This window comes from Cydia pomonella, chromosome 22 (assembly GCF_033807575.1).
Source record: "Cydia pomonella isolate Wapato2018A chromosome 22, ilCydPomo1, whole genome shotgun sequence".
Classification (NCBI taxonomy): domain Eukaryota; kingdom Metazoa; phylum Arthropoda; class Insecta; order Lepidoptera; family Tortricidae; genus Cydia; species Cydia pomonella.
Window position 1 is genome coordinate 3,172,965 of NC_084724.1, and position 15,447 is coordinate 3,188,411.

The following is a 15,447-nucleotide window of genomic DNA, read 5'->3' on the forward strand; positions in this document are numbered from 1 at the left end:
TGCCACATATATTATTCAAATTTGAAGGATAATTGATAGCCCAAAATGTATAAAAATATGTTTAAAAAAACCTTTATCACCAAAAATTGCTACGAAATGGTTGATAACTTTTGGGTAACTTTTTATAACACAGGCAATTGACTAAGTGAGAAAATCTTAAAACAATAATTTGTATTTGGTATATTATATGCACGATTTTTAGCCTGTTCATTTAAATTTAATAAGGTACATAAAACGAATGAAATAGATAAAATTCCACGAATACATATGTTGAACGTCACGTGCAGATAGCGGTTGCTGTCTCTGATAGGGATACCATGGTGGTTGACCTTTCATACTGGACACCCAACTGTCAGTATCAGATATGGCAAAGCTAGCTTGACGTAATGACTGATATGAACACATTTGCATTATGAAAATTTTCGCCGAATCCTCAGTATATACTGGCCCGGGAAAATATCCAATGCCAATCTGTGGAGATTCTGCAATGAGATCCCGATTGACCAGAAGATCATGCGCCGGAAATGGACTTTAATCGGGCATACGCTCCGAAGGGATCCAGACCACATACCCAGGCAAGCCCTTGACTAGAATCCCAAAGGGAAGCGAAAACGTTGCCGTCTAAAGCGTCTTTCTCTGTTATTCTAATTAATAATTGCCTCGCCTTGGTTGGAGTAAAAGAAAAGGATGCCCGCAATTTTGGCCCTGGCGATGGACTATTAAAAATTGCAGATGCGAAGGCTATTGGGAAGACCTGGGTCCCATTTCTCGAATGGTATTAGTCTAATATTATTAGTGTTGCCACGGTAACGTATATGACTCGACAGTTCGTAGACTAATATTATTACTCTAATAACGTTCGAGGAATGGGTCCCTGGAGCAAATTCAATCCAGATGGCGGCGCGCTGCGTACGCCCTCATCTAGGGATTTAGGAAAATAAGTCAGGTAAGGCATTATGAAATTTTTGCTAGGGCGTCCATTAATTGCGGAGGAATTTTTGAAAATTTTTGTGCTGCTTTCTGTTTAGTAGATAATTAATTTTGCTTAAGTTAACTCACCAGCAGTGGAATGGGGTTCTGGCTCCTGCCCTCCAGGCCTTCTGCGAGCTCTGAGAGGTCAGCCTCGTAAAGGCTCTGACCTGCTGGTATGTTTTCCAATCTGTGAACAAAGAATAAGACAACTCGGGTTATATAATCATAATTGTATGGCTGTATGGGATAGTTTGTAAAACTTGTCTACTTATACATATTTTTATCCCCCGCAAAAACATAATCCCTATACTGGAAAAACATTTTTTTTTATACTACGTCGGTGGCAAACAAGCATACGGCCTGCCTGATGGTAAGCAGTATCCGTAGCCTATGTACGCCTGCAACTCCAGAGGAGTTACATGCGCGTTGCCGACCCTAACCCCTCCCACCCTCGTTGAGCTCTGGCAACCTTACTCACCGGCAGGAACACAACACTATGAGTAGGGTCTAGTGTTATTTGGCTGCGATTTTCTGTAAGGTGGAGGTACTTCCCCAGTTGGGCTCTGCTCTAGATCTGGAATGACATCCGCGGTGCTGTGCCCTACCACACAGAGCGAGATGACATTCACAATGCCCATACCTCTCTTGTGGACGTAGTTTAAGGACATACCCGGCCAAACAAAATAATTAACCAAACTCAATAAAAAATAACTGAACTTAAGTAATAAGAAAATAAATTTGCCTTTTTATACTTTGACATGACTTCGCAAATTTTGTATTATTTATTCATATGTTATGCTTTTGTAAATATTGCCTGTTTATCACAATATTTGCCTGCCTGCATGCAGACTGAATGCACGGATTTCTTTTATTTTGTAACACCTCATAACTGTGTTCTATGCAAATAAATTCTTTGAATCTTGATCAATATCCTAAAACCGACCTGTTGGCCGGCGTAACACATACGTTCGCAAGTCTGAATATTTTGTTACTGTTATGAAAACATTAATTTCAGTGTAAATCAAATAATGTGACTATAAAACAAAGTCATAAAAAGAAATAAGGGGTATACAAATTTGCCGTCTTGGACTGAACCTCGATAGCTCAGTTGTTCTCGTTCAAAAATAATTGGAAGCGCAAATATGTTTATTTCTTTAAATGTCGTATTTATAAAAAAATAACAATTATAAAATCTGAGAACGTACCTGGCCCTAAGCATATCGTCAATGGGTAGGTCTGCGGGCACTTCCTTGAGATATGGCACGTTGCCGGCTAGCATAAATGACGTCACCATCCCACTGGGGCCGTTACCTGAAACAATACAATAATAAGTACACACTAGTGATAAAACTGTAGACGGTGAACCCCTATTGCTCCGACATTTTGAAAAACTTCCAAAAATAGAATCGATGACAAAATCCATATAATTATCAAACCTGCTCACAAAATTTCACGAGAATAAGTTAAGAAATCCTACGTGCTACCTATAGAGGAGAACAGCCGTACATACAAATACGAAAGTATTTATGCCCAAGAAATGGAAACGCTCGCGCTCGCTCGCTCAATTATGGGGCTATCGTACCCAAAAAAATAGACATAACCCCATAGTAAGCTCTATAAGGTTGTGATGTAGTTGCTATGAAGGACGATCATTATATTTATTTAATGTAGCGGAGTAATGTGACGTAGCCGTAGCCACAAGTAATCCCTATATCCTCGTCCTATATTTCGTCCAATTTTCAAACAAAATAAAAACTACTGTATTCCGTGCACTATAGGTTCAAATTCCAGTGGCAAATTTTAGATTTTTCATTTCTATGGCTGGGCCTTAAGAGGATATAATCAGACAAATAAATTAGTAAGCATCTATCTCATCTTTCGGTTGTTTCACTTATTCTCGTATCGCCTAGTACATAGTAGGTACCACGACCCTTACTTCCCTACGTCATAACTCCCCTACAATGTACTATAATGTCTTAGAACGGCTCCTTGTGGCAAACCGGTATTGCCATCAGATACATCTCAATTTTATTACATTTAATGTACATACTAAACAATTATCTCGAGCGAATAATGGCAAGAAAGCGAAAAGGAGATAAAATAACGATGCATTATACAAAGTTTATCTTGTGTTATAAATGCAACACGTGTCAAACGCTTGCGACTGGTCATAAATATTACGAAACAGCTCAATTACAATTGAACGTTATCGGGACCCCCAATTTAGCAGGAGACCAGACCAATTGACCTCCTGACTCACGAGAAACTTCCACGGACTAATGCATACAAACAGAACTGATAGCCAATAATGTATACTGCCGCAAAAGACTTTGTAGAAACCATCATTAAAGACAACGGATTTTAAACCTTATGACAATGGATTAAAGTTCTTTGTAAATTTACACACTATTGAGAAAAACCAGTCTGTTACATTGCAAATGGAATCGATCTTTTGCGTATTCATGATCATCGACCATGAACTTCTTAGGTCAGGTGGTTATATAAACCAGATACCAGATCAGAGTTATTACATAACTTGGAGTCTTTATAACATTGTTATTTACGGCAAGTATATTACGGAACAAAAATGAAATACATATAAAGGTGGAACTTATTTTTGCCTAAACGTGATACAAAGCGGTTTTGCCTGCTCCTTTTGTTAATTGCTTAAGATTGTTTTTATGATTAGCACTACGACTAACTCGACTGACTACTGAATAAGATAGACTAGAAATGTATAATCTGGAAACCAATTCGTGAGAACAAAAAAAAACGTGATATTCAAAATTGTTATACTTTTTCATCGCTTTCAAAATGTCCTTGCAAAATTCATAGCAATTAACAAAACAATCATCATAAAATATAAATAGACACACGTGAAACCGAATCCGCTTTAGCACGTTTTCCTAGTAAACACAGAGAGTCACACATTGTATTTGACAAGATATTCTAATTATAAAACAAACTCTTGCCCTATCTCTTTTTCTCTCCCACGGTTAATGTATATAGGGAAAAGAATAGCATGACTGCAATCCCGAATTATGTCCGCAATGGCTATGATATTTGGCCCGCGTTTCGACTCGATACTAAATAGTAATCGGATAAAACATACGTCTTAAGTGCAACGATAGTTTTGAAGGATTAAGAACTATAGGGGAATCTCTTTAGGGTTGAAGTTACAACAACCAACTATGTTATTTGCAACTTTTGTTTACTGATGTGAAAAAAGACTTAAGCGCAATGATAGTTGTTAAAGAAAACCAACTTTAAGCGAAAGCTGAATAGTTGAAATTAGGAAATAGGGATAATATAGATTGAGACGTTTTGCTCTAAAAAGAATCATATGTCATTGGCCTAACGGAAGGGATATAATTAAAATAGTGCTTGCAGAGGATTAGTTTATAGATGTTCATTCATGTTGACGGTCGATTAATTAATTTGCAATGAAGTGGTGTGTCAGTGTGTCACATCACATTTGTCAAAGAGTTGCAGAGTATTGGCTTAATTCATCAAGCGATTGGTAAGCGTGAAATTAAATAGGTTATTCTAAATCATTTCATAAAAAAAAAGGCAAAACTAACACGACTAATATGTACAAATAGGTAACCAAATGGTAGTCATAATTCTAGAAAACCATTCTTTCCCAGATTAAAATATGTTTACAACAGAAAATAGAGACATACTTATGAAAACAGATAACAAGAAACTACGAAGTTAACTTACTTTAGAAAACCTAACGTCGAATGCAACAAAATTGTAGCTTTGAGCTTAGACTGTGGTTTGTCTCAATGTGTGCAAATATACATAATAAGAAAAAGATGGCAAAAGTAGTGTTCCTGCCGGTGAGTAAGGTTGCCAGAGCTCAACGAAGGTGCGGAGCGGCAACGCGCGTGTAACACATCTGGAGTTGCAGGCGTCCATAGACCACGAAGACTGCCATCAGTGCCATCAGATGGGCCGTATGCTTATTTGCCACCGACGGTATGGGAATCCATGGTCTCTGTTTACTTCTACAGGATACAGGTGTTATAATGATTATTAAAATACAACAATATACATCTGTACGGCTACCACCAGTTTGACACTGACATACTCGCTAGCATGTGCGTAACTTACTTTACTTACGCACTAATATGCGAGTGCGAGAAAGATGCATAGAAACTAGAAAGTAAGTTGCGCAGAATATGTCAGTTTGACACTACCAAGGCAGTCGTGGTAAGGTTAATTAATACTCATAATATGCTTTAATATAAGTGTCCGACTGAAGTTTCGGTTTCGGCAGGTTTCGCCTTAAAAATCATTTTCGCCCAAAAAACTGTCGAACCTTTCGGCCGCACCACAACTGTATTTTCGTGTGACTGAATTCTCGGTTTCGGCAGGTTTAGGAATAATAATCGTGTTTCGGCCGAAACTAGAGCAAAACCGAAGATTCGGTTTCAACAAATAATCCGGTTTCTGTCGAATAGGTACTAATTAATATGCGTCTTTGACGAAGCTTATGACTGAAAACAAAATTGGGAAACATATAATATAACTCACCTATTACAACCACTTCTTTGTACACCGCATCGTCTGTCAACGTGTGCTGGCAAGGTTTCTGGCTGTCCCTCATTATGTTTTGTGCTATCCTCAGGATATCTTCTTTATTATTAACAATTAAATCTTGTTCTATATTTAAATCTTCTTATTTAAGCGTGTCTTCTTTAATTATATTATTATCGTACTTAATTTAATTTACCTTCTTCAGTATTTCTGAGTACAGGTTCAAGTAATATTTCTCCTTTATCTTATTAGTATTAATTCTAGTTTCTCTAATTATTTTGGAGAACGTTCTAATCGTTTATTTGGAGTATGTGTATGTTTCTCTTTAGTCGTTATTGTATATAACTAGAATAAATTATATCACATGCAGATTATAGTCCTGCTGACTAGGTTATATATGTTATGTTACTCGATGTGCACCCACAGGAAATGGGCTGGCTGAGCGGTTGCATCGGACTTCACTGGGTCTATTCTGGAACAATATGAGAAAATTGTTAGTTAATAACTTAACACAGGATTTGCGACTTCTTTATATTGAATTCTTAGTAAAATATATTAAAATGGAATTAAAGAAACGACCACTCCTTATTTCAATCAATATTACCACCATTTCCTAACACCTATTTATACTCAGCTACCTATGATGTATTACCTCATAAATACCTATATTAGGAAAAACCACTTAGCTTTTTATTATCAATTATGCATTGTGGTCAATTGGGTAAGAATACAATATATTATTCATGTTAAAGGAAAAAACAATGAATGAAATATATTGAATGACTATAAGTTTAGTAATAAGGTAATTTTTCATGACAATTAAATGTTTCGTCGAGCATATTTTATGTAAAACTGATATTGATGGCACGAGGCATCATACGTTATGCACAAAGTAAATGACTGATTAAAAGTGACATTAATGACACGATAAAATGATTTTATATCTTAGTTTATGCATATTTAATCCGTTGAATTCTTAGCACAACTCCTCGACAGTATTTTCAGCTCCTATTGATTTTTACTTAGCTTATATGAGTCCCAATGCTGGGCAAAGGTTTGTACTTCCATAATTCCCGATTTTGTGCTTCCTCCAGGCAATTGTTAAGGAAGGTGTCAAAGTCTTGCCATCTTCGCCTGGGCCTACCTCGTCCACGCTTCTCTCCTAAGGGCCAGAAAAGTATCGGGTACGTTGTTCTCTCTCTCTCTCTTGCCAGCTATAATAATAATAATAATAAATCTTTATTCACTTAAAAACCTAACACAGTATAGAGTGTCGATATTATGTTATACTAGATACAGCTATGTATCCCACATGGTGGTGGGGTCCGCTTTCCTGCTTAACCTTCTCGGATTCGCCTTGTCCACGACATCGTCCTCGGATAACTTGCACTCACTCATGTCCTTTAACATTCCATCCTTCTACCTTGCTGTTGTTGTTTTTGTCTTGTTGTTGTTGTCGGGTACGTTGTTATTTTAACATTTCCGATAAACTAAGAAGCCGATATTAGGCATGACAACGCTTGATAGCTTTTAAAATTCGAGTGGCACATAGAGCCATGGAGAACGCCATGCTCGACATCAAACTTCAAGGCCGAGTGAGGAATGTCGAGATCCGAAGTCGCACCAAGGTTCAAGACGTCGGACACGTCATTACTAAATTAAAATGGAGCGGGGCGGGACATGTTGCCCCGCAGAGTGATAGCAGGTGGGCCAAAATGTTAACGGAATGGTGGCCCCTATCAGACGAAAGGAGTGCCTGGCGTCCGTTGGTCGTAGGGTGGACGACATTCGGAAGATTGCGGGTACCATCTGGTTGAGATTGGCCCAGGACCGGGATAAGTGGCGTACTCCAAGAGAGGCCTGCGCTCAGCACGGTAATAACACGGTAACATTTCTGTACGGTAGTACGTACATCCGACGACACATCCGACGTTGGATCGGACAATTTGAAAACGCTCTAAGGATTTTTTATGGAATGCGAAAAAGATAGATGATTTTCCAAGTAGGCATATAACAATACGCTTATAATAAGTTTTCTCGTAGAGCGAGAGAATCCGTAGGCAAAGTTAGTAGAAACATTAATGTTTAAATTATCAATTGAACTTTGTGGTCTGTATAAGTCATAGTAATGGCTTGCGATAATATTAATGAATGGAGACCTGATTAAATATAATTGCTATTAATATTATATGAGGTAAAATTACTCCGTAATGTAGGTCTACCTACCGCGAGCGATAGTAGGGTATCGAAGTAAATGTGTGCTTAAAGTTGTTTTTTTGATCAATAACTAATTAAGAAATATATTAAATAGTTGTTTGCACTTACGAGCCGGATTTGAATCCGGACCTGCAGCACTAAAATAAATATATAAACAAATAAATATTAAGAGACCATCTTACACAAATCGATCTAGCCCACAGTAAGCTGGATAGGGCTTGTGTTGTGAGCAGGGACTGCATAACCGAAAAATAACGATACCTTTATATAACGGTATCACGTCATACCGATTTAATCCGAACCATTTAGGTACCCAAATAAATTTATTTCGCTACCGAAAAATAATGGTACCGTTAAGGCGTCGTTGCCAAGCCGCCTGCGCCTTGCGCCAACTTGGTTCCCATTAGATGAAGCTGTATATGTAAGTGTAAGTTGATTTTATTTAATACTATCAGTTAGGCTATAATAACGGTCAATGTATAAACCTGAAAAAAAAAACCGGTACCGTTATATTGAAACGGTAGCGATACCTTTATATCGGAGCCGCGTGGCCTAACCAGTATAGTATAATGTATCGGTATCGTAATTTTATACCGCTACCATACCGTTATACCGTAACCGAAATCAGTCCCTGGGTGTGAGTGCCAGACGACGATATGCACGGTGTAACACCAAGGATTTTTTTTTATATGAGTGTAAGTAAGTTTAGCAAAAGATTTTTTTTTAAATGTTTGAATGTAATTGTGCATTTAAAACCATACACAAAAAGAAGTTATGGATGCTTCGAATATCAGGTTTTGGGTAATTTAGGAAACATTTAAGACGGAACGGAAAGGAAGGAAATGACACCACCTACACCCCAAAAAAATTTGACGGGTCATGTGCCAAACACCCTGTATACTTTCGGAGACAAATCAGTGGCACAATATAGGGACCGTGCGCGTTGGAGGGTCTGTGAATCGGAACCATAAACATGCACATTTACACGTCAAGTGTTTTCTTGTGCATAGTAGGTTCTGCCATCTTGTGGGCTACATTGGAACAATAAACCTCTCATTTACGCTTCGCGCCAAAAATCTGACAGCTCCTGTGCTGCCTCCTACAGTTCATGCACGCTCCCTATAGGTGGACGTAATTGTTTTGACGGAAGGAACGATGAATTTATTTATGGAGGATAGGCAGGCGTTTGACCACGATCACACCTGATGGTAAGTGATGGTGTGAATATCGTGTAAGACATCGGATATCCACAGTAAAAACAGACGAAATTATTTTTATTTCCTTTACTAAAAACATTAAATAGGTAACAAATTAACGATTCCTATGATATTACGTCACAGCATGACTTGTGAAAGTAAATATAGCCCATACAGCATGACTTGCATTCTTGTAAAACATGGTGTAATACACAGCTCATTCACTATCAATACAGGGGGCCTACCGCGAAAAACGAAAATCTCCCATATTCGTGCGATTACGAAATTTCGATTTAAGCGCCAATTATATTCACCCTTCCCGATCTCGAGGGAACGGGACTGATTTCGGGCCTGATAATCGTTTTCCGTTTCACGGAATATCAGCACATCGTTAACAATATTTGAAATGTAAAAAATACACTGTCTCTAATTGCCAAAGACGTTCAGTGGTTGATATTTTTGCATATAATTTTTTTTACATTTCAAACATTGTAAACGATGTGCTGATATATTTGGTGAAACGGAAAAATATTCTTTTTCAGGCCCGAAATCGGGTCTGATATCAGGCCTGATAGTGTGGATGTAATTGGCACTTTACAGGTGTGTAGACTACGTCACGGTTAAACGCTCTTTTGTTTATCACCGTAGATTATCCGAGATAGCTGTTTTATCGTTGACGATCAGAGTTGTCACTCTTGCATATACAGTGTTTTTATTGAATTCCATTAACTTCGAGGTATGGTTGAGTTGAGTACGTTTAGGGAAATTAAATGTATTTTTTTATTTACTTTTTTTTATTATAAAAAGCAATTATATATTGCATGTAGCGTTGTTGTAAATTTAGTAGCAAATGTATTAACTCGTACTAAACACTAATCAATATGTAATCAGGCCCTAAGGCAGGTGTAAAAGCTCGTAAGGGCCTTATCAAAAAAAAAAACCGGGCAAGTGCGAGTCGAACTCGCGCACGAAGGGTTCCGTACCATTATTTATAAAAACGGCAAAAATAATATGTTTGTTGTATGGGAGCCCCCCTTAAATATTTATTTTATTCTGTTTTTAGTATTTGTTGTTATAGCGGCCACAGAAGTACATCATCTGTGAAAATGTCAACTGTCTATCTATCACGGTTTATGAGATACAGCCTGGTGACAGACGGATGGACGGACAGCGAAGTCTCGGTAATAGGGTCCCGTATTTGACCCTTTGGGTACGCAACCCTAAAAAAATATTGAGTATCTCCGAAATGGATTTAATTAGAATACCGGTGTCTTTGAGAAATTGACTTAATGTAAGCTCAAGAATGGAAATTAACGGAAATAAAAAAAGAATGAATAGAGACGCAGGTAACGAAATTTAGATTTTCGCAGTAGGCCCTTTGCGACAAGAGAGTAGCGATAGTGAGGGTTTCTGCAAGCGTTTTCTGGTTGAACGTAGACTTAGCTTTACTTGGTTGAATAACCATTAAATTAAAAAAAATCTAAATTCCCTACGCTAATCATACGTTTTTAAACCATTTTATACCAAAAATAATACTCTTCAAAGTGCTATATCAATTTTTATCAAACATAGCTAAGAACCACCGCAAAGAAAACTAGCTTGATTTCACAAAAAAAAATCGCATCAATATCGGTCCATCCGTTTGAAAGCTAAGATTTCATAGACAGACATTGGCGTCAAACGTAAACACCGATCCGTCTTTTTCCGTCGGGGGTTAAAAACGTGGTGGGTTCTGAATTGGACTGTACCTATCTTATTTTAATATTTAATACTTGCCTGCTATAAATAGGTATTGAATTTAAAAAAGATAACGGGTTCAAAGATATTATAATTTCAAAGTTGTGTTTATGCTGTTTTATTTACATAATGTAATCGTCACCTCAAGAAACATAGACAAAGCAACATTTTACCGTTTTGAGTTTTTCATTTTAGAAGAAATTTTACAGTCCTTTTAAAAGAGGGCCTTTTAAAAGGACAAATTCTAATCGAGTTTTGAACTATTCTGAAATTAAAAACTGCAAAAGTTACAAAATAATTGAAGTAAGTAGTTTATTTTCACTAACAGCCAGAATCGCTTGAACCCAAGTTATGAGAGGTAGCGATTTTTTGATGCTAAGTGTACTTATCACTACACTTTATAAAACAAAGTCCCCGCTGCGTCTGTCTGTGTGTATATCTATTGTCATGCGGTTTTAACTTTTAACCAATCAATAGTAATTCTTGAGGAAGGTTTAGGTTTATAATTTGTTTGTGTAACCAGTGCGAAGCCGGTGCGAGTAGCTAGTACTTAATAGTTTGAAAGCATTATTTGTATTTTTGGATGTGACGTCATATTGTCGTAATAAATAAATAAATATTATAGGACATTATTACACAAATTGACCCACAGTAAGCTCAATAAGGCTTGTATTGAGGGTACTTGGACAACGATATGTATAATATATAAATATGTATAAATACTTAAATACATAGGAAACACCCATAACTCAGGAACAAATATCCATGCTCATCACACGAATAAATGCCCTTACCAGGATTTGAACCCGGGACCATCAGCTTCGTAGGCAGGGTCACTTAGTCACTACCCACTAGGCCAAACCGGTCAAAAACACAAATAACTAACTCAAACATTTCTAAAACTCATTACACAGGTAAATAAACAGTAGATGACTCAACATAAGATTGTGAAATGACGATGACAGTGTCACTATCACAATGTAAATAGTGATAACGTCATTTAATGTAACGTGGCACTTGTCCAAACCTGTCATTCTGAAGTGACAATAATGTGAAACGAATTAATTTTTACACAGAAAAAACTTATTCTAATGAAACTGTAGTATATTATTATTATAACTCGTATATGGTGTTGTACGTTGTTGATGTTTGCTTCAACTAATATTAACATTATATTTAAATGCAAAATTTCGAGGATATTTACGTACTATGCCATTGGTATATTCTTGTTTAGATAGAATGTTGAAAAATGTAAAACGTGAGCTTTGGTGAATCATTTTTTTTTTACCACCACCCACTGCCACTGCTGGGCCTCCCCCCTAGACTTCCAATCTTCCCGATGAACTGCAGCATCCGTTCAGTTGTTGATAAATGCGTCCAGGTCGTCCCGCCAACTCCTCTTAGGGCGACCATGCCGGCGTTTACGTTGTGGCACCCACTCCATGGCTAGTTTAGCCCACCTCTGTGGGTGCATACGTCGTACATGGCCTGCCCAGTCCCACTTTAGCCTGGCAGTTTTGACCCCAACGTCGACGATGCAAAATTATTAAAAAAAACACGGCACCCCCACCCCACTTTAAATCAGAGTCAGAGGTGTAGGGTCACAGCCGGTGTAGCTTTATTTGACGTTCATAAGTGCATTGTAATATGCCTACTTGAATAATAAACTATCTTTATCTTCTCTTAAACTCGTTTTAAGTGCAGAGTCAGAGATTTTTCGGTACAAAAAAGAAACAGGTGTCATAGATTAGATGAATACTATGGTGAATCCGAAAATGACCTATATCCCCGTATTAATCACGTATTTAATGATATCCTACACATTCAAATAAACGGTTTCATTGAAACCGTAAAGAGACTAGGGAAAAAGGGAAACCGTCGTCCCATCCTAATTCAACTCCTAAGCTCTAGGATGCAAAAATATGTTCTTGACAACGCGCGTCACTTTAGAGGCACTGGACTCGCAGTCTCTGAAGTTCTTGATGGTGAAGGACTAAAAACCCGTCAACAACTTGGGGAGCGTCTTCGTGAAGAGCGCAAAAAGGGAAACCACGCAGTTATAAGAAACAGCACCCTTTTCATCAATGGAAAGAAATATATTCCGACCTTAGCGATCCAAACATCAGTGCAACAGCCCACCGAAGTACAACAACTACCCCATCAGAGGACCGAATCCACACATAATTTGGACAGTCAGTTTACACAAAGTATAGACAATATACATCTAAACCAGAATCATACAAACAACACCGCGGTAATACCGGAAACGGCACATGCTGATGTTGGTACGCAATCGCAGTTTTTTCGACTCTCCTAAAAAACTCACATTGTTTCATCAAAACATTGCAGGTATATTGAACAAACAAGATACATTAGATGTAATTTTACAAGATTTTGAGGAAAAATGTCGCCCTATCCACATAATATGTCTTTGTGAAACCTTTATTAAGTTAGGCGATGAAACAAACTTAGTACTTGAACACTACAAACCTTTGTGCTTCTACTCTAGACGTTTGGAAAAAAGGGGAGGGGTGTGTATACTTGCTAAAAGAGATTTGGATTTTGAATATACTAAACTATCATGGATTGAAAAGCTTTGTCAGGAAAAGATATTCGAATGCTGCGGTATTGACATTCCCTGTTATAATATTACTATTGTATGCATTTACAGAATACCAACAGGGGACGTGGACAGTTTTTTTCAAAAGCTTGATAGACTTCTTAATATTTTGACCAAAAATTCTACAAATAATAGACGAATACTAATATGTGGCGATTTTAATATCGATAGGTTTAAGTCTAGTCTTGATTCTGCCAAACATCTCGAAACCACATTACTAAGCTATAACTTTAAGCTCCAAATTAACGAACCTACACGTATAACTGAACTATCGTGTACTTGCATAGACAATATAGCCATAAACTTTAATATTGAAGACACTCCTAAAGTTCATCACTTAAATTTATCAGATCATTCTGCACAAATAGTTGAAATCCCAGCCAACATAAAATTAATTCCAAATTCTTGGTATATTCAGAGACGGGACTATTCCAAAACAAACTGCAACAAATTCCGAGAATGTCTCAATAGCTTATCATTTGCTGAAGTATTAAATTGTAACGATTGCAAACTAGCCTTTAATCTTTTTCACAATGATATACTCTTATATTTCAAGCTTTGTTTTCCTTTAATTTCGGTTCGGGTGAGATCAAATAAAAGGTTGAACTGGGTGTCCAGAGGAATAAAAATTGCTTCTAAAACTAAAAGGGACTTATTTATGCAATTCATTAACACAAAAAATAAAAAGCGGCCAAGTGCGAGTCGGACTCGCGCATGAAGGGTTCCGTACAATTTAAGACGTATTAAAAACTAGATCTTGTTCAACATTTTACCACTTTGGAAGTGTCTCTCGCGCAAACTATTCAGTTTAGAAAAAAATGATATTAGGAACCTAACTATCATTTTTGAAGACCTATCCATACATACCTTACACGTATGTTTGATGAAAAAAATTTTTTTTTAATTTTATGACGTATTTAAAAAAAAACTACTCACTAGATCTCGTTCAAAACAATTTTCGGTGGAAGTTTGCATGGTAATGTATATCATATATTTTTTTTAGATTTTTCATTCTGTTATTTTAGAAGTTACGGGGGGGGGGACACACTTTTTTTCACTTTGGAAGGTTCTCTCGCGCAAACTATTCAGTTTAGAAAAAAATGATATTAGAAACATTAATATCATTTTTGAAGACCTATCCATAGATACCCCACACGTATGGGTATGATGAAAAAAAATTTTTTTTTTTTAATTTCATGACGTATTAAAAAAAAACTACTCACTAGATCTCGTTCAAAACAATTTTCGGTGGAAGTTTGCATGGTAATGTATATCATATATTTTTTTTAGATTTTTCATTCTGTTATTTTAGAAGTTACAGGGGGGGGGACACACTTTTTTTCACTTTGGAAGGTTCTCTCGCGCAAACTATTCAGTTTAGAAAAAAATGATATTAGAAACATTAATATCATTTTTGAAGACCTATCCATAGATACCCCACACGTATGGGTATGATGAAAAAAAAACAATTTTTTTTTTTAATTTCATGACGTATTAAAAAAAAACTACTTACTAGATCTCGTTCAAACCAATTTTCGGTGGAAGTTTACATGGCAATGTATATCATATATTTTTTTTAGATTTTTAATTCTGTTATTTTAGAAGTTACGGGGGGGGGGGGGGGGGGACACACATTTTACCACTTTGGAAGTGTCTCTCGCGCAAACTATTCATTTTAGAAAAAAATGATATTAGAAACCTCAATATCATTTTTGAAGACCTATCCATAGATACCCCACACGTATGGGTTTGATGAAAAAATATTTTTTGAGTTTCAGTTCTAAGTATGGGGAACCCCCAAAATTTATTGTTTTTTTTCTATTTTTGTGTAAACATCCTAATGCGGTTCATAGAATACATCTACTTACCAAGTTTGAACAGTACAGCTCTTATAGTTTCGGAAAAAAGTGGCTGTGACAGAATCGGACAGACAGACGGACATGACGAATCTATAAGGGTTCCGTTTTTTGCCATTTGGCTACGGAACCCTAAAAACGACAAAAAGAAACCTAAGAGTCATTACAAAACCTACTCTAGAATTTTTAAGAAGTGCATAAGGCAAGCACAAAAAAAACAAAACACAAACTTAGTCTCCAGTGCCAGGAATGTAGCCCAAGCAACTTGGAACATTATAAACGCCAAACTAGGTAAAAATAAACCCAA

At 36.9% G+C, this 15,447-nt stretch overlaps 1 protein-coding gene across 1 annotated transcript in view; it reads right to left on the reverse strand.

Moving 5' to 3' along the window:
- LOC133530461 (oxidative stress-induced growth inhibitor 1-like) overlaps positions 1-15,447 on the reverse strand; it is a 79,648-nt gene that overhangs the window by 26,664 nt on the left and 37,537 nt on the right. Inside the window, 3 exon segments of the mRNA XM_061868375.1 lie at positions 1,060-1,159; positions 2,178-2,283; positions 5,512-5,986. Of these exon segments, the coding sequence (XP_061724359.1) occupies positions 1,060-1,159; positions 2,178-2,283; positions 5,512-5,584 (279 nt within the window). The 5' untranslated portion in view covers positions 5,585-5,986.